Below are 20224 nucleotides of genomic sequence, written 5' to 3' on the forward strand. Positions count from 1 at the left end.
TATGGCTGTGTATAGCGTGGATAGCTGTGTATGGTGTGGATAGCTGTGTATGGTGTGGATGGGTGTGTATGGTGTAGATAGCTGTGTATGGTGTGGATGGGTGTGTATGGTGTGGATAGCTGTGTATGGTGTGGATAGCTGTGTATGGCGTGGATAGCTGTGTATGGCGTGTATGGTTGTGTATAGTGTGGATAGATGTGTATGGTGTGGATAGCTGTGTATGGTGTGGATATCTGTGTATGGTGTGGATGGCTGTGTATGGTGTGGATAGCTGTGGATGGTGTGTATCGTGTGTACGTATGTTGTGGTATACACTATCTTATGATACACTTCAGGATGCGTACTTAAAGTAGTTACCCCCAATTTCTGAAAACGACCGCTGACATTACCCCAGGCTTCACCGCGGCCTTGGATCGGTGGGCGCCATCTTCAAATAGTATCAAACTCAAGAACTTGTTCGAAAGGACTTTTTTGTCGTGTTTTACAATCTCTAGAATCATGAACCTACTGTGACTGAAAGTTAATAGCCATAGCAGTGTTATTTGTGTTATGTACAGTGCAGACTCGACGTAGAGCGAGTAAAACTATAGCCGGCTCAACATGGACTCGCAAAACAAACATTCCAAGGTAAAGGAACTTTACTCTCATAATGTACTGTCATTACCTGCTGAGCTTTTATGGTCACATCTCTATTTTTATTTTATTTTTTGTATTGTCCTTATATTTGTTTCAATTTTATTCAATAATAAGCGGTTTTCAGAAGGGCCCTAACTTAGATATAAAATAAATATATATAAAAATAATATAAAATGTTAAAAAAAATATTTACAAGATGTGGTTTAAAATTGTCACAACTAAGTTTTTACAAATATTGTTTAAAATTATCTAAAGATTGACAGTCCCTGGCCACAGAAGGCAGTTTATTCCACTCCGTGTGTACAAAACAGTTTGTTTACCCCAGTTGGTTTTGATCTTGGGAAGGCAAAAATTACTATTATTTCTAGTGTTATAATTATGACATCACTATTTCTTGAAAAAATGTTAAAATCGAAATTTACAAAATTATTGACAATTTTATACATATATATGAGGCAATGTTTTTCCTTTGCATGGCTAAACTCTCAATTTGTAAAAGCTGCATTTCTTTTACTAGCAGAACTATAGTTAGGTCTATCTAGAATAATTTTTGCTGCACGATTCTGCAGGATTTGAAGTTGGTGCATAATAATTATGTAATTTTTATCGCCCTAAATGACGTCCACATAGTCAAATAGAGGAACTACTAAACTCTTGTATAACGTCATTATTGCACTCATAGTTAAAAGATACTTAGCATGGCTTGATATACCTAATCTCTGGTTTATTTTCTTGGTCATATTATCAATGTATATAGAATTAGATCTTAGAAAAAAAAAGGAAATTTTGCTTGCCTCGTTAGCAGGGTACAGAAACAAACAGGACACAAAAGACAAGTAGGAAAATCATATGTCTCATGTACAAAAAATGGAAAGTGATGATAGTGAGAAGAGGCAGTACAGGGCACTGTCTCAAATCTAGAAAGAACCAGGTACTTTAAAATCATGCATCAGGTAAATCCATGGGAATTCTGGTGCATTAGTAGAGATAACAATGTTTATGGATGGCTGCTCCTGTTTGCCAGTGACCAAAAGAACACACTTTAAAGAGAGAGGTGCCCGTGGATAGCTATCACTGTTTAGCACTGGAGTCCTTCTTCATCCTTTGGCTTGACAGTCTTTCTGGGTTGTTCGAATCAGATGCAACGACCTTCATGCATGAATTTTTTTGGGGGGCACACTAAAGCTGCTCGAATTTTTTTTCATTTGATTTTTGTGTGCCAGAAATTTTTTTTGCTTTGGCCCCCCCCCCATCACTTTTCTAATGGTCCATCCCTAAATTATCAGCACCTATCACAATAGATAATTCTTGCACATTCATATATTATGGAGTGTGATTACTCCCAAAAAGTACAAATTTGGACTTTGAAGCATTTAAGGTCAGAAGATTTGACTTGAATTAAGAAGAAAGTTCTTGTAGGTCCTCGTTAAGGGCATTCATGATTTCTTGAGCCGAGGAACCATAGTAATAGATGACAGTGTCATCCACGTAAATAGCAACATCACAGTGCTTCAAGCATGTGGGGAGGCTGTTGACATAAATGAGGAAGAGAAAGGTCCCTAAAATACTTTCTGAGGCATTCCAATAGGTATATGACGTAGGGGAGAAAGGGAGCTGCCGACAGAAGTAGACATTTGTAGGTTTGCAAGATATGATTTAAACCATAAGAGAACACACGTGTCTATTCCAAGATGCTTTAATTTGTCCAGAAGCAATGAATGGTCCACCGTATCGAAAGCCTTGGATAGATCAAAGAATGCGGCGCCAGTCATCTTTCCCTTATCCAGGTTCTGCAGAAACTGAATCAGAAAAATGCGTGAATGCAGTCACGATAGAAAGCCAAATTGTTAACTTACGTTTTCGTTATGAGATTATGCTCTTTCAGATATCCATATACTTGGTATATAGGCTTTGGGGTGTATAGCTCCTTCTAATATTTTGCTGAGAGTGGGTAATATAGTAATCGAGCGGTAGTTACAATCCAGTCTGTGTCCAGATTTAAAAAGGGCTGTGACTTTTCCTTGTTTCCATAGTGACGAAAACTCATCTGATGTAAGTGATTGATTGAAAATGGAAGCCAAACTTGAACGTATACAGACTGAGGAATCCTTTAACAAACAAGCACTAGTACAGTCAAGTCCGATGGCTTTATTCGTTTAAAAAAGGGCTGTGACTTTTCCATGTTTCCATAGTGACGGAAATGTCCCTGATGTAAGTGATCGATTGAAGATGGAAGTCAAACTTGTGAGAAATCCTTTAACAAACGAGCACTAATACAGTCAAGTCAGATGGCTTTATTCGTTTTCAGTTTTTTCAACCCGTTAAAGACAAATGCCTCTAGATTGTATAGAAGTGAAACCTCCCAATGAGATTTAATATTTTTTCTTATTAACTCAAAGTTAAAAATAAAAACGTTTGGGTATTGAGGAATAGCTACTTAGAGGCAATTTTCTTTAACCCATTAACTCCTGACTATTTTAAAGCTGAATTTACGCACACACAAAAACAGACTAAAACTGATACCTCCCCCCCCTGTCCACTCTGTAAAGGCTTCTTAAACCATCTTGCTGCCATTACTGATTGCAAAGCATTCTGGGATCTCCGTAGATCAACACTCCTCTACCCACAGTCAGATGGTTTTGTATAGGTCTTTTCACCCCGAAGCCAAACGAATCAATTCCAGGTCATGCAGACCCAGGAAAGCAGTGTACACAATTTTGGATCAATTTACCTTCAGAAAAGACAGCTTTTAGGAGAGTTGTGGTAATACATTAGAAATGCCAGGCAATGCCAAACAAGAAAAAATATCCATGAATCTACCTTTTGCAAATACCCATAAGCACAGCACTCAATTATGCCCCAATAGACTTAATGATGTCCTGAGACACTCTCCCAATATGTTCATAGCTGCATTTTTGACGAAAAATACAAGCAACCATCAATAAGGTAATAGTGCTAGTAATAGTACTATTGTCAATGGGTTAATAGTACTATTGTCAATGGGTTAATAGTACTATTGTCAATGGGTTAATAGTATTATTGTCAATGGGTTAATAGTACTATTGTCAATGGGTTAATAGTATTATTGTCAATGGGTTTATAGTACTATTGTCAATGGGTTAATAGTATTATTGTCAATGGGTTAATAGTATGTCAATGGGTTAATAGTATTATTGTCAATGAGTTAACAGTATTTATTGTCAATGGGTTAATAGTATTATTGTCAATGAGTTAATAGTATTTATTGTCAATGGGTTAATAGTATTATTGTCAATGGGTTAATAGTATTATTGTCAATGAGTTAATAGTATTTATTGTCAATGGGTTAATAGTATTATTGTCAATGGGTTAATAGTATTATTGTCAATGGGTTAATAGTATTATTGTCAATGGGTTAATAGTATTATTGTCAATGGGTTAATAGTATTATTGTCTATGGGTTAATAGTACTATTGTAAATGGGTTAATAGTACTATTGTCAATGGGTTAATAGTACTATTGTCAATGGGTTAATAGTATTATTGTCAATGGGTTAATAGTATTATTGTCTATGGGTTAATAGTACTATTGTCAATGGGTTAATAGTACTATTGTCAATGGGTTAATAGTATTATTGTCAATGGGTTAATAGTATTATTGTCAATGGGTTAATAGTATTATTGTCAATGGGTTAATAGTACTATTGTCAATGGGTTAATAGTATTATTGTCAATGGGTTAATAGTACTATTGTCAATGGGTTAATAGTATTATTGTCAATGGGTTAATAGTACTATTGTCAATGGGTTAATAGTATTATTGTCAATGGGTTAATAGTACTATTGTCAATGGGTTAATAGTATTATTGTCAATGGGTTAATAGTATTATTGTCAATGGGTTAATAGTATTATTGTCAATGGGTTAATAGTATTATTGTCAATGGGTTAATAGTACTATTGTCAATGGGTTAATAGTACTATTGTCAATGGGTTAATAGTACTATTGTCAATGGGTTAATAGTATTATTGTCAATGGGTTAATAGTATTATTGTCTATGGGTTAATAGTACTATTGTCAATGGGTTAATAGTACTATTGTCAATGGGTTAATAGTACTATTGTCAATGGGTTAATAGTATTATTGTCAATGGGTTAATAGTATTATTGTCAGTGGGTTAATAGTACTATTGTCAATGGGTTAATAGTATTATTGTCAATGGGTTAATAGTATTATTGTCAATGGGTTAATAGTACTATTGTCAATGGGTTAATAGTACTATTGTCTATGGGTTAATAGTATTATTGTCTATGGGTTAATAGTATTATTGTCAATGGGTTAATAGTATTATTGTCAATGGGTTAATAGTATTATTGTCAATGGGTTAATAGTATTATTGTCAATGGGTTAATAGTACTATTGTCAATGGGTTAATAGTACTATTGTCAATGGGTTAATAGTACTATTGTCAATGGGTTAATAGTATTATTGTCAATGGGTTAATAGTATTATTGTCAATGGGTTAATAGTACTATTGTCAATGGGTTAATAGTACTATTGTCAATGGGTTAATAGTATTCTTGTCAATGGGTTAATAGTATTATTGTCATTGGGTTAATAGTATTATTGTCAATGGGTTAATAGTATTATTGTCTATGGGTTAATAGTATTATTGTCAATGGGTTAATAGTATTATTGTCAATGAGTTAACAGTATTTATTGTCAATGGGTTAATAGTATTATTGTCAATGAGTTAATAGTATTTATTGTCAATGGGTTAATAGTATTATTGTCAATGGGTTAATAGTATTATTGTCAATGGGTTAATAGTATTATTGTCTATGGGTTAATAGTACTATTGTCAATGGGTTAATAGTATTATTGTCAATGGGTTAATAGTATTATTGTCAATGGGTTAATAGTACTATTGTCAATGGGTTAATAGTACTATTGTCAATGGGTTAATAGTATTATTGTCAATGGGTTAATAGTATTATTGTCAATGGGTTATTAGTATTATTGTCAATAGGTTAATAGTACTATTGTCAATGGGTTAATAGTATTATTGTCAATGGGTTATTAGTATTCTTGTCAATGGGTTAATACTATGTGTGTATTGAAATATTGATACACCAGTTTTTTGATTATCAGATTGTAGATAGTTCTAGTTTTTCGTACTGTTGTGTTGTGGTACATACATGGCTTGGCACTTTAATACAGTTATTATCTTATCTTTATTATCTTTTGCCCTTGTGAATCTCCTTCATACAGTTATTATCTTATCTTTATTATCTTTTGTCCTTGTGAATCTCCTCCATACAGTTATTATCTCATCTTTATTATCTTTTGCCCTTGTGAATCTCCTTCATACATTTATTACCTTATCTTTATTATCTTTTGCCCTTGTGAATCTCCTCCATACAGTTATTATCTCATCTTTATTATCTTTTGTCCTTGTGAATCTCCTTCATACATTTATTACCTTATCTTTATTATCTTTTGCCCTTGTGAATCTCCTTCATACAATTATCTTATCTTTATTATCTTTTGCCCTTGTGAAGGTCAAGCAGTGGCTTGAAGAGAACCTCCCAGAGGATTTGGTTGCTAACTATGAGATCAATGCCACTACAATAGGCATGTTAGAACAGCTTGCGAGAAGAAACAGGCAACAAGAGAAGTATGCCAAGCTACTTATCAACGACATGAGACAAAAAGGGCTAGAGTATGCTGCTGAAGGTAAGGCTACTCAGGGTTAATTTTTTTCTTTAATCTGCTAGATTTTGCTGACTTTGTGGATTTGGGTGAAAAAAAAAAGCCTGCATACTAAAAATATGAGAAAGGATGAAAAAAGAGCCGGCAAAGACCAGAAAACTGCCAGCTATTGCCAGCAGCCGGCCACTTTTTAGAACCCTACTTCTCTCTTGGCCTGTATGGCACTGTCTGCTTGCAGTTAAGCAACATGATAAATATAGGTTTAATTCTAGCTACCAAAATGTTATTGTACTGTTATTATAACGGTGTTTGATGAATGACTCATTGTAAGCACCCAGAAGGAAGGAGTGGGAATTCGGAAACCGTGGTATTGCTTGTGGTGCTATTTACTGGTCTGCGGGCTTGTCGCACCACTTGCTACTAGCATCAGAGCGCAGCGCAGATTCCGATTCCCACCCTCCCTCCCTTGCACAAAAACTTGGTAATTGTAAATAAGTTACCTGATTACCCAAACAGGGAGATATTTCTGGAACTGTATATACATTATGTACTCATACTTTACACTCTACCTTGATTTGTAAATAAATTACCAGGAAGCCCAAATGGCGGTGTTTGCGTTGTTTATGTCTTTAACGACTAGCGCAGGATTGAATGGGCTATATGAGATATTATATGTGCTATATGAGATATTATATGGCCTATGTAATATGAGATATTATATGGGCTATATGATATATTATATGGGCTATATGAGATATTATATGGCCTATATGAGATATTATATGGGCTATATAATATATTATATGGGCTATTTGAGATATCATATGTGCTATTTGAGATTTATATGGTCTATTTAAGGATGAAAACCAAAAACCCTGGATTTATATGTTTGTTTGTATGATGCCATGTTTGTTTGTATGATCTTCTACATTCCCCCTCACCCCTCTACATTGTTCTTGTCATGTTTCCTCAGCTCAGAGATGGACAAGAGTTCTCTGTGACATAGGACTCCCATTATCAACCCTGTCTCAGTCTGGCCTGCTGAGTATCAAAACATTGAGCAGTATCTGTCTGTTGCTTGGTGTGAGAGACTGCTCTTCATCAAGGTATAGGTATCAAGACATTGACCAGTATCTGTCTGTTGCTTGGTGTGAAACAATGCCTATATCTACATAGAGAAGCTAGTGTGATAAAGGCAATACAGTAGCTTGCAAATCCTGACCACATGCTCATGCACCAAAGATGTGGTATGTGGTTAATCACTGGATCAATTTGACTTCAGTTACAGTAACATCAGCAAAGTCAGTAACTTACTGCTTTGGACCCGGCCCTGCATTGTTCTCTAGACATGCCCTCCCGCCTATTATACCATTGTCACAGTGATTGATCCACGTGCCCTTTTTTGTTGAATCGTGCACACTGGTTGCAAGCACAGGCAACTGGACATACTTACAAACTCACTACATCACTGGAATTTGGCATAGAGGGCTTTCCTTATCAATTATTTTTTATGTGTATATTTTAGCCTGATGTTTGGCCTGAGTGATATATCATATGATCTTGAGAAGGTTCAGAATGAGAGAGATGCAGAAAAAATACTGTACACTAGACTTCTTGGCAAGACTAAGGCAGCATTGGCAAAGGATAGTGTGCTACAGAGGTAATGCTGCTTTGCATGCTATTCGTGTGTACACCTGACCTGTCTGTCTGTCTGTGCATTGGTCCACCTATGTCTGTCCGTCCATCCGTCCGTCTGTCCGTCTGTATCTCATTCTGGCTATCTCTACATGAACTCTTTATCTTTTTAATGGATTCTAGGGCACTCCACACCCTAGAAGAGCAAGAGATTCTCCAGACCCCAGTGCTGGCCAAGAGAGCTCAGGACACTGGCTTTCTTCATAACAAGAGCAAAGAGTACAACAGGATCGTCAAACAGCTTGAGGTTGTACCCATTGACCACACCCTATTACCTGCAGTATAAACCCCATATATCCCATACGAAAATACACCATGCAGGTCAACCTGTAGTATAAACCCCCTATATCCCATACGAAAATACACCATGCAGGTCAACCTGCAGTATAAACCCCCTATATCCCATACGAAAATACACCATGCAGATCAACCTGTAGTATAAACCCCCTATATCCCATACGAAAATACACCATGCAGATCAACCTGTAGTATAAACCCCCTATATCCCATACGAAAATACACCATGCAGGTCAACCTGTAGTATAAACCCCCTATATCCCATACGAAAATACACCATGCAGGTCAACCTGTAGTATAAACCCCCTATATCCCATACGAAAATACACCATGCAGGTCAACCTGTAGTATAAACCCCCTATATCCCATACGAAAATACACCATGCAGGTCAACCTGTAGTATAAACCCCCTATATCCCATACGAAAATTCACCATGCAGGTCAACCTGTAGTATAAACCCCCTATATCCCATACGAAAATACACCATGCAGGTCAACCTGTAGTATAAACCCCCTATATCCCATACGAAAATACACCATGCAGGTCAACCTGTAGTATAAACCCCCTATATCCCATACGAAAATACACCACGCAGGTCAACCTGTAGTATAAACCCCCTATATCCCATACGAAAATACACCATGCAGGTCAACCTGTAGTATAAACCCCCTATATCCCATACGAAAATACACCATGCAGGTCAACCTGTAGTATAAACCCCCTATATCCCATACGAAAATACACCATGCAGGTCAACCTGTAGTATAAACCCCCTATATCCCATACGAAAATACACCATGCAGGTCAACCTGTAGTATAAACCCCCTATATCCCATACGAAAATACACCATGCAGGTCAACCTGTAGTATAAACCCCCTATATCCCATACGAAAATACACCATGCAGGTCAACCTGTAGTATAAACCCCCTATATCCCATACGAAAATACACCATGCAGGTCAACCTGTAGTATAAACCCCCTATATCCCATACGAAAATACACCATGCAGGTCAACCTGTAGTATAAACCCCCTATATCCCATACGAAAATACACCATGCAGGTCAACCTGTAGTATAAACCCCCTATGTCCCATACGAAAATACACCATGCAGGTCAACCTGTAGTATAAACCCCCTATGTCCCATACGAAAATACACCATGCAGGTCAACCTGTAGTATAAACCCCCTATATCCCATACGAAAATACACCATGCAGGTCAACCTGTAGTATAAACCCCCTATATCCCATACGAAAATACACCATGCAGGTCAACCTGTAGTATAAACCCCCTATATCCCATACGAAAATACACCATGCAGGTCAACCTGTAGTATAAACCCCCTATATCCCATACGAAAATACACCATGCAGGTCAACCTGTAGTATAAACCCCCTATATCCCATACGAAAATACACCATGCAGGTCAACCTGTAGCTGCTCAACCCAAACTACAGCAGAAGCAGAAGCAGAGCAGCATATCACATACTTTATCTGCATTCAATACATCCAGACAATAACATGAATCCAACTTCTTTAAAGCAGCACAGTTTCTTTGACATCAAAGGTGTTTTTGGGAAAGCGTATCCCCTTTCCGCATGTTTTTCACATACTTGCCCCTCATCATTCCCTTATAACCCCTCCCCTATCAACCTCACTGTAGGGATGTAGCCAAGTGTAGACAGACAGAGCTTTTAATAAAAGCCACCAGAAAACAAAGTTTTGCGAGTTTGATTATATTCATGCTTATTCTGTATTTGCAGGGAACAATAAAGAGTGTTGACCTTGGCCTTGGTAGAACTATCTACCATGGGTATCTAGTTAGCCAGTCAGAGGTTAGTAATTAGAGGTTACTAATAGCTAGGGGAGATTATCTATGTCCACACCAATAGCTAGGGGTGATTATCTATGTTCACACCCATAGCTAGGGTGATTATCTTATTTACACCAATAGCTAGGGGTGATCATCTATGTTTACACCCATAGCTAGGGTGATTATCTTTTTCACACCCATAGCTAGGGGTGATTATCTATGTCCACACCAATAGCTAGGGGTGATTTTTTCATGTCCACGCACAGAGGTAGGGGTTTTATGCTGCAAAATGTAATAACTACCGCAAAATGTAATCTTAAAGCAAAGAGAAAGCAAATGCCAACTGCAGATGAGGCCGTTCTCATCGAGTTCGGCAATTTCTAGACACAAGACACAGGTAAAATTTACATTTTTATTGCTTTTTTATTTTTTTTTTTTTATTGCTCCTCATATTTTTTCAAAATTCCCTTTGTATTATAACAGCAATAGGCCAGTTCCAAATTTATATGCACCCTGGATTTTGTCACTTTTTTAACCTGGGAATAATGTCACACCAGACCAACAAAAAACACTGCAAGCCAAGGCAAGAACAATGCACTTTCAAGTCACACTGCCTTTCTTTCACTAAGCGATTCTTTCCGTTTGTCTCTGTGTGAAAATTTCAACTTTTTCCGAATTTGTAGAGCATTTAAGTATTAGTCAATAGATACAGTTATTACATTTTGCATTATAACATTACATGTTAAATATTGTATTATATTTTGCATTGAAATGTTATTACATTTTGTGTTAGTTATTACATTTTGCGTTAGTTATTACAATTTGTGTTAGTTATTACATTTTGTGTTAAATAGGTGTTAAATATTTTATTATATTTTGCGTTAATTATTACATTTTGTGTTATTACATTAGGTATTAAATATTTTATTACATTTTGCGTTAGTAATTACATTTTGTGTTAATTATTACATTTTGCGTTATAACATTTTGCAGCGTTACAACAAGGGGTGATTATCCTGCTTTTGTTATTTTTAGGATGATAAAGACTTTGCTGCTATTTTGCAATCTCAACACCTTGCCTTTGACTTCTTTTACTCTAACCTTATCAACATTTCACAGGAAGTGGTAGGATTACAGGAAGAGAGAAAACCCCTGAAAGCAAAGATGGACACTTATCAGAGCTTGCCCCCTGTAAGTATGATGTATAGATTTAGGCACTTAGCGGAGCCAGCATACATTCAATTTAAGCCATATTATAAAACATATAGTGTGTGTATATGCATATTTTGATGTTGACCCCTCAACCGGTATGTACCGGCTTTGAGAACTACCCACAACCCAAAAAATTCATAAATGCAAAATAAACATAACAAGATGAAGATACTTAGGCACCGGTCTAAGGGATAAATGGTCTTGAAGATATGCATCCAACCAAGGTTATAGCAACTACTCTTAAGCCAAATAATGGCACATGTTCTTTGACAAATTTCAAATCGAAAAAGGAAAGAAAAGCATAATCACCCCTCTCAATGAAACGCTAAATACCACACAAGGGAGAGAGATCAGCAAACACAGCTCAAGACACAAATAGCAAATAGATACCTTTATTCTGATCCTCCAGGTACATTTCCCTGCAGGGGCATAGCCAGGGGGCCAGCCTTGACCCCCCCCCCCCCCCCCCTTAACAGCCAAAAATACAGTAAATGTATGAGACATTCATCTAAAATACAGGAGAAAATGCCTTGAAAGTCCCTTTTGGGCCCCCTCCTTGAAGGCTTGTAAAACCACTTGGATGCCATTACGGATTGCAAAGCAATCCCCAAAAACCTTCCCAGGCTCTTTTTTAGCAGATTTTAAACTAAATTAAATAAAATGGACCTTAAGATGCAAGAATGTAATGTTTGGCTTACTTTTTCTAAATCTTAGTTCGGTTAGACAATTATTTTTGAAAAAATCTGACGTGGGTACCCTGTGGTCTTAAACCCGAATAAACAATCAGAGCTTATAAAAGCGTAAACATATATTTTTGGAATCACTATGGAAAGGGCTTTCAGATCATATATGTCTCCCAAAATCTCTGAGGGGGGGGGGGTTCACTTTCTGGCCCACGGACTATTTACATATCCATTCAGCATATCGAAGAAAAACATTCACATGATCCTAATGTATTCTCTTTAAAATCTCTTGTCTTATTCAGGATGTTATCTTTAAAAAAGTCTCTTTTCTACTTCCAGGATACCCACGTCGGATTTTTTCGAAAATAATTATCTAACTGAACTAAGATTTAGAAAAAGTAAGCCAAAAATTACATTCTTGCATCTTAAGGTCCATTTTATTTAATTTAGTTTAAAATCTGCTTCAAAAGAGCCTGGGAAGGTTTTTTTGGGATAATAAATCTCTTGTCTACTTCCAGGATATCTGAATGGTTAACTTTAAATAAATCTCTTGTCTACTTCCAGGATATCTGAATTGTTATCTTTAAATAAATCTCTTGTCTCCTTCCAGGATATCTGAATAGTTATCTTTAAATAAATCTCTTGTCTACTTCCAGGATATCTCAGTCAATGGTTATCTTAAAATAAATCTCTTCTCTACTTCCAGGATATCTGAATGGTTATCTTTAAATAAATCTCTTCTCTACTTCCAGGATATCTGAATGGTTAACTTTAAATAAATCTCTTCTCTACTTCCAGGATATCTGAATGGTTATCTTTAAATAAATCTCTTGTCTACTTCCAGGATATCTGAATGGTTATCTTTAAATAAATCTCTTGTCTACTTCCAGGATATCTGAATAGTTATCTTTAAATAAATCTCTTTTCTACTTCCAGGATATCTGAATAGTTATCTTTAAATAAATCTCTTGTCTACTTCCAGGATATCTGAATGGTTATCTTCAAATAAATCTCTTGTCTACTTCCAGGATATCTGAATAGTTATCTTTAAATAAATCTCTTTCCTACTTCCAGGATATCTGAATGGTTATCTTTAAATAAATCTCTTGTCTACTTCCAGGATATCTGAATGGTTATCTTTAAATAAATCTCTTGTCTACTTCCAGGATATCTGAATAGTTATCTTTAAATAAGTCTCTTGTCTACTTCCAGGATATCTCAATGGTTATCTTCAAATAAATCTCTTCTCTACTTCCAGGATATTTCACTGGCCAGAGTGAAGGTTGAAGAAGCAAAGAGAGAGCTGGTATGTGATAACAAAATTTCTGAGCTATACAAATTCTGTGTACTATTTCCATTCCCATTGTGGCTGTAAAATGCATAAATTCCTTTCAATCCCATGCATTTAACAGTTTTATAATTTTAAGCATGATTTGGGGTCAATATATTTCAATAAACTTTATTGAGGGGCTTACATAATAACCATTAGAACAGTTTTCTTATGGCCATTGCCCCAACTCTGTGATCACTTTCAGGTTTAATGGGAGTGCCTTCCCCAAACCCAAACTGTAACCCTCAAACACAAGACATAACAATTACTTCTTATTACTTCACACACACACACACTTGCATGCACTACCACATACACCCAACAAGCCAGGACATTTTTAGATATTGACAAAGGTATCCCAAGCTCACAGTGTGTGATCACGCTACGTTAACACTTAGTGTGTAGTGAATATATGGGGTTAAAATGAGCCGTTCATTCTATCATGCAATTAAATCTTAAAAAGCTCAATAATATTAGTACTTTATTGTTGTGTCTTCAATGTATTCTGGATGAATTCTAAGGTTTTTCACAAAGTATTTTGCATCTACGCTGTTAATTTTTCCACCATTGAGATTTATAAGATTTCATTTCGTAGTAGAATAAATGGCTCTTTTCAACCCACATGTTTAATACAAACTAAGTGATCACACTTAAATGTGATGTTAATAAATTTAAAACAATTTCACAAATACTCAACAAGACAAAACTTTCTTATTGTTGTAAATGGAATGGAAATAAAGGGGTGGTTACCCTCCCTTGAACAGTTGAATTGATTTACAAAATTATCAGAGTACAGATTTTAATGTAAGAATTTTTTTTTTTTTTTTTTTGCAGGAAAAGCTTGAGAAACAGCTATCAGCCAACATCAACTTGCTTCATATTTAAACTGATTTCCACCTGCTATTTCCATCCAAATATTCCATGCTAACTATACAAACCAATTCATTAGCATTCCTATAAGTATTTGTTTAAATACCAACTATTTTTAGTTACTGAATTAAAGGCATCTCAACTTCATATTAAATGATGATTTATTAATTCTCTTTCAATGGATAAAAATTAAAACAAAACAAAAAAAACTGGTTGTAGAACTCAGAACAGTTCTAAGATACCCTTAGTGGAATTAACATGCATGCCAAAAATAAAATAAAATTTTTAATTACAAAAATTATAACCACCTTAAAATTGCCAGTATACCTACAAAGGATATAAATTTACCAGAAATGTGTGGTCTGCTTCATATACAAGGCAAGTATTTCTTTTCAGGTATATTTGCTAGCTGTTTGTTTTTTTAACATATGGAAGAAAACATAAAATCTATTTGCTAAAGCTTTTATACATAAAGAGTTGCCCAAAAAAACTCTTTCCTTTTTTAGGCATATTTTCCCTAGCAGATTGCTCTCAATTCACTTGTAAATACAGACTGGTAAATAAAGAATTGAAATTACATTGTAATACTACAACACAAATGATTTTGGTCTGGGTTTTCTCTTCCCCTTCCTAGGTAATGCCTCCTCTTCTTTCTTGGCCTCATGTGCCTCCCATTTTTTCTGACACTGTTTTTCATGAATGGAGATGGAAGCTGAGCCGTATGCTCGACCACAGATGTAGCACGTGACAGTAGAAGGTGTTTTAGTCTTGTGTTTAGCCACTGTTGCATCAAAAGATTCCTCCCTTTCTCTACCCTTTCTATTAGAATTATCAACATTCTCAAGATTATTATTTTCAATGTCATCAACTCCATCAATCTTTATAGTAACAGGTAGCTTGGCTGTTTGTTTGCGACTAGCCCTTTCAGTTTTCTTCAATCGTCTTTCTTTCTCCTCCTTCTCCAGTTTGATTTTTGCTGCATCCCATTTTTTAAGACATTGTTTTTCGTGAACCTGTAAGGAATGCTTTATAAACTCTTTGCCGCATATGTAACAGGGAACCATATTTGGGCGTTTAGGGGGTCCCAATCGTCCAAGAACAACTGGTGGTCCTAAACGTCCTTGAGATTTGGATAGCTCTTTCAAGGCCTGCAGACTACCAACATTTTGGGAAGGGTCCAATAAATTTTCACATGATTGTGATTTGATACTATCAGATGTGCTTTTGTTGTTTTGTTTACTTGGAGTTTTCAATTCTGTAGAATGATTGGTAGCAGAATGCAGTGTATTGGTAGAGTTGGCTTTGAACATGCCCCCGCTGCTCCCTTTGCGGGAGTAGTACCTGGGATTAGCAAGCTTCCATTTCTTTAGGCATTGGGGCTCATGGATTTTGAGTGATTTGGATCCAAACTCATTCCCACAGATATAGCAAACTAACATATTAGGGTTCTTAGTTGATCTGAACCTTGGTGTTTGGAAAGGGACTTGGCTAGTACTCGTGCTTGGGTTAGGGTCGTGTGAGTCTGATGACGCTGATGATAAGGGGGAACTATTCCTGGACGATGTTGTACTTCCATCTGCCTCTGGTTGCTTAGCAACATTACTTTCTGGACAACTAGACTTTGCTTTCAAAAATTTTATTGCGTTAACTCTGCTTGGTAGTACAGGTGTGCCGATATGTCTTCTTAAATTAGAAGCTGCCAATCTTGGTGCTGATGTTGGTGCAGTTTCTGTTTTGTTGCTTGCTGAACTATCATTCTCTTTGGTATTTTGTTCTGGTGAAAACTTCTCATTATGATCCTCCACCAATGGTTGTTGGCTACGATTTAGACTTTCCTTCACTTCTGCAACATCATATTCTACTTTAGCTCCAGGGATTCCAACAGTAGTTCCATCCACTGTACCTTCTTTCTCTTGAATATGTGGGGTCTTCTCTTCGGGCTCTTCTAGTGTGGAAGTTTGGGGTCTCAACGAATAAAGAAGATCTTTCTCAAATTCTAAATGGAGGGAATCCCTTTTCGCCCTAATATCATGTAGACTCCTAGTAAATTGTTCATGCCTTCTGAGGGGAGGAAAGACAGGCTCTTTCCATGGTTCTCTCTTCTTTTCCCGGGCTTTCTTTTCATCTTCTATTTCGCGTTGTTGTTTTTTGTTTGCCTCCCAGCGTTTGGCACACTGCCTTTCGTGGACATTTATTGAATGGGGGCCGAAATCTCGTCCGCAGATATAGCAAATTACAGTTTGCGGCTTTGGCATGACTATATATTCAGCCTTGAAAGAAAACAAACAAACGAATAATATAAGCAATTAAATTTTGTTCAATAGAACGGTTTTACTGTCGTGTGGCTATACAAACTTAAATTTTAATACGATAGTTCTCTCCTAATAAGCTAAATCACTAATAAGCTTTTATATTTATAGGCAGCATGCTTTTATCAGATCTCAGGTTTCTAAAATGGAGTATTATGTGCTCAAATAAAGCGATCCTGGCTCGGTGTTAAGTGCAAACAAGCAAATGTTTGTCGAACACCTCAGATATCTTAAAACAAAACCTGTTTTTCTATGGGTACTTGAGAAAGAAGAGGAGGAAACAAACGATCTATGGCGAAATTGCATCCCGTGAATACAAGCAAAGCACCAACAATATTACTGGATATCAGGTCGAGAACTCACCTAGAACTTACAATTTCAGACTCAAAAATGATGTCAAATACTTCCGATAGTTTCTAACGTCGTGGGGAACCGGCAAAAATGTCGAACCAAGCTAGCGATTCAATCAAGAAAATTGTTGATGCTTAAACCAGCAAGAGGGGAGCGTACGAAAGAATAAAGACACGCTATATTCCAGATGGATTCTACGGGGGGCTAAACCAAATTTGAATCTCTTTATCCACACTTCGACGCAACTTAGAAGAATGAACAATTAGCTCCGAGCTGAATATAATTTGAGGGCAATATTCCGAGAACGACGCCACAACAAACAGATTTCGAAATCCAAAACGCTTACCTGTTGTGTCCAATGCACCGAAAATGTTTCGTGAGAGTACCGAACCTTTCAAGCTATAAATCAGCCATGATTCACTGCCGAACTATAAACTACTTAGGCTCCCTTTCATAGCCACGGATGATAGAATCCGCAAATGGATCAACTCTATGAACTCACCCGTGAAATATTTCGTTCATGCAAGCGGGCAGGTGACTAACCCAACCAAAAATAAACCCGAAATTTGGCGTTTCCCTCGAAGTTCTTGCAGAAATTGATGCATTCTACCGAGCCTTGTCATTGTTTTGACGGATAAATTCTTAACGATCAGTTTGGCTGCCCGGTAACTGATTCCAAACGAAGCGCTAGAAAGTTTGAATGAAAATGAAAAACGTCGATAACAGCAATGACAACAAATCAACCGGAACTAATTACAAACCGGAAGTGACTTTGTTATGTTGGTGTGTAACATATGCGCCATTCTCGTTCCCAGAACTCCTCCGCTGTGTTGTGTGTCGGAGGCTCTGGAAGCAGTTTTGGAAGCAGACGGTTATGGGGGAATTTGATTGGCTATGAAATTCTGCGTAATGTGTTTTATTTCCGGTAGATAGCATTCACTTCCGGTATAAGGGGTTGCAAGGGGTTTCCTCAGATGATACAGGAGGGCCTTATTTTTGAACAGGTATTCTGATCAATTTCCTATTTTTCCTGAGGAGAAACCCAGACCCCTACAAAATGGATAAATGAATGTGATGCGCCTTATACAATAGTATTTACACCCTGTGATTTAGATTGAGTGGAGGGTCGAAATTTTTTAACCAAGAAAAAAAAATGCAGCAAGGCTGCTGTTAAATTGAATTTTTTCCTGGTTAAAAAATATCTTCTTGTTGTTTAGGGAAAGGTCATTATTTATCGGGGGGATAAATAATGACCTTTCACTAAACAAGAAGCTACGCTTGTTTATAGCGGGTATAGACGATTGCTTGCGTGAAACTAAGCGTGGAAATAATGAAATATCAGCGCTATTCGAAAAAGTAAAAATGTAAAATACTAACGAATGATAGCCGGCTTGCAGGCAAAACAATCAACGATTTCTCAAAAATTTCCAGCCATCTTGCAAACGATAAACCGGAACAGGAATACACCTATTTTAAAATACGTTGTCAGCGCATATGGCAATGGGCAATGGCAGTGGTACCATGTAAAATTACCAAGGGACTCCTCATATTTTACTGAAAGCAGATAAATGTGAATAACACGTGCGACAATTTAGCAGCGGGCCATTTGACTTTTTCGGGGGGGGGGGGGGGGGTTGAAAAGCAAACAACTGATTGAAAAAATCCTTGCGCCATTTAACATGATAAAAAAAGTATGCCAAAAAGAATTACCGCCTTTTGATAATGAGAGAAAAAATTCCTGCTGACTTGAATTCCCCCCTCCCCGTCCCCCGAAAGTCAAATGGCCCGCCCCTCAGTGTCAGACACTAAGAATGGCTAAGATGCATGAGAGATTGTGTAGTACGCTGCGTTTAATGATCCAGGTTTTCTAATCTGTGTCCGAGCTACTATCTGATGTTTTTATGTCTTTTTTTAATGATTATGATCCCTTTGAGTTCGATGCCTTTCTGGCTGAGAGCACATCCATGAGCCTTTGAGCTTCATCTTCATCATCAAATGCACCAGCCTTGATCAGATACTCGATCGCCTTTAGGAGAAACCTTGGTAGCAGTTTAGCTTTCCGAGTCTACGGGTGCTGACCTTTTCTTCAGCCTCTTCTCACATGACGCAATTCGCAAAATCTGTGGTATAGGGTTGGGAAACAAGTTGATGCGCAAGTTTATTGGCAGCATTTTCCCTTCTTCTGACTTTCTTCTTTTTTGCTCCTTTTTTCCTTTGGCCACTCTCTTCCCTTCTTCAATCGCAACGCTGTCGCAGTTGAATCTAGCACTTATTAATTTGTATGTGTTAGAAATCGCAGAGATCCTTCTCAGTGGCATGTATTGATCGCATGTTTTTATCTATAAACTTCATTTTACTAGCAGCCCAAAATTTCGAGATGTGGTTCACAGCTTGTCTCCTTTTTTGCAGCTGATGTTTAACTTCCTTCACTTTTCCTTCTAGCACCGACTGGATCATCAACTCGGACAAGGAGGCCAACTTCGCAGTATTTATTTTCCAGATTAAAAATTAAAAAAGTCTTTTTTGTTTATTGAGGTCATAAGGGGAGGGGGGCTGTACAGGACCCGAAATGATCCCAGGACCCGAAACGATCCCCAAAAGTTCCCAGACTGATCCCGGGACCCGAAACGATCCCCAAGAGTCCCCGAAATGAACCCCGCAGATTCCAGGAACTCCGAAATCTAGCCGTTATATAAGACACTATACTCTATCGTCCAACGGATCGCTATCTATTATTTAATATTATTATTTTATTTCGTAAGGTTTTAAAATCGTTTTTGATTTTAGAAAAAAAAAAAAAATTAAACCGAGGGGGAGGGGGGGTGTGCCCGTGTACCCAGGCCACCTCCCCTGGATCCGCCACAGCAAGACCACCTTTTGGCAGCCGCTGTCTTGGCTGATCACTAACCCTTTGTTTTATTATTTCTTTGTTTGTTTTATAAGAGAAATGGAACAAAAACAAATTGCTTGAAGTATTATTTTATCATTTATTCAAATAAACCTCTAACTTGTCGAACGCTAAACAATCGCAACCCTCCCCCCATACGTAGCAGCCCTGCCCTCCCCTCACTTAAATAATGGACCTTTTCCTAAAGGGTAATATCAGAACGATGCAAATTAGTTTAGATACTGGGATTTCGATATTTATACCGAGGGCAACCAAATATCACGGATTTGGAGTGACATAACCATACGATAACAAAAACTGCACTAACGGGGAGTACTGAAATTGTCAGTTTTTGCTTTTTACTTGCTCAATTCTTTGTACGAGCCAGTACACAAAGTAAAGTCGCTCATCTTTATTCCACTAAACTTTGAAGCTTGAGAATAAACACAA

The 20224-nt window shown here is 37.1% G+C and overlaps 2 protein-coding genes across 4 annotated transcripts; one reads left to right on the top strand and one right to left on the bottom strand.

Moving 5' to 3' along the window:
- The first annotated feature begins 389 nt into the window (after positions 1-389).
- LOC116610661 (HAUS augmin-like complex subunit 1) lies at positions 390-14493 on the top strand. Its single transcript, XM_048727800.1, has 9 exons — positions 390-627; positions 6174-6348; positions 7298-7430; positions 7850-7984; positions 8143-8266; positions 10083-10154; positions 11252-11323; positions 13286-13333; positions 14192-14493. Exons 1-9 carry the CDS (start codon positions 601-603, stop codon positions 14240-14242), a joined length of 837 nt encoding a protein of 278 aa, XP_048583757.1. The 5' UTR covers positions 390-600; the 3' UTR covers positions 14243-14493.
- On the bottom strand, positions 14189-17634 carry LOC5503089 (zinc finger protein 474). Of its 3 annotated transcripts, none has more exons than XM_032371369.2 (2): positions 17390-17634; positions 14189-16497 (listed from the first exon to the last, which is right to left on the bottom strand). In XM_032371369.2, exon 2 carries the CDS (start codon positions 16480-16482, stop codon positions 14815-14817), a length of 1668 nt encoding a protein of 555 aa, XP_032227260.2. In that variant the 5' UTR covers positions 16483-16497; positions 17390-17634; the 3' UTR covers positions 14189-14814. The 3 variants fall into 3 exon arrangements, with proteins under 3 accessions (XP_032227260.2, XP_032227259.2, XP_032227261.2); XM_032371368.2 differs by having other exon boundaries at positions 17234-17634; XM_032371370.2 differs by lacking the exon at positions 17390-17634 and adding an exon at positions 16900-17169.
- Between the last annotated feature and the right edge of the window lie 2590 nt (positions 17635-20224).

Source organism: Nematostella vectensis, chromosome 5 (assembly GCF_932526225.1).
Source record: "Nematostella vectensis chromosome 5, jaNemVect1.1, whole genome shotgun sequence".
Classification (NCBI taxonomy): Eukaryota; Metazoa; Cnidaria; class Anthozoa; order Actiniaria; family Edwardsiidae; genus Nematostella; species Nematostella vectensis.

What these genes read in the sequence shown, in the direction of transcription:
- LOC116610661 (XM_048727800.1), top strand. Translation starts at nt 601, where the DNA reads ATGGACTCGCAAAACAAACATTCCAAG. An exon ending in CTTATCAGAGCTTGCCCCCT is followed by an intron (nt 11,324 to 13,285) that starts GTAAGTATGATG and finishes CTCTACTTCCAG; the next exon opens with GATATTTCACTGGCCAGAGT. An exon ending in AAGAAGCAAAGAGAGAGCTG is followed by an intron (nt 13,334 to 14,191) that starts GTATGTGATAAC and finishes TTTTTTTTGCAG; the next exon opens with GAAAAGCTTGAGAAACAGCT.
- LOC5503089 (XM_032371369.2), bottom strand. Translation starts at nt 16,482, where the DNA reads ATGCCAAAGCCGCAAACTGTAATTTGCTATATCTGCGGACGAGATTTC.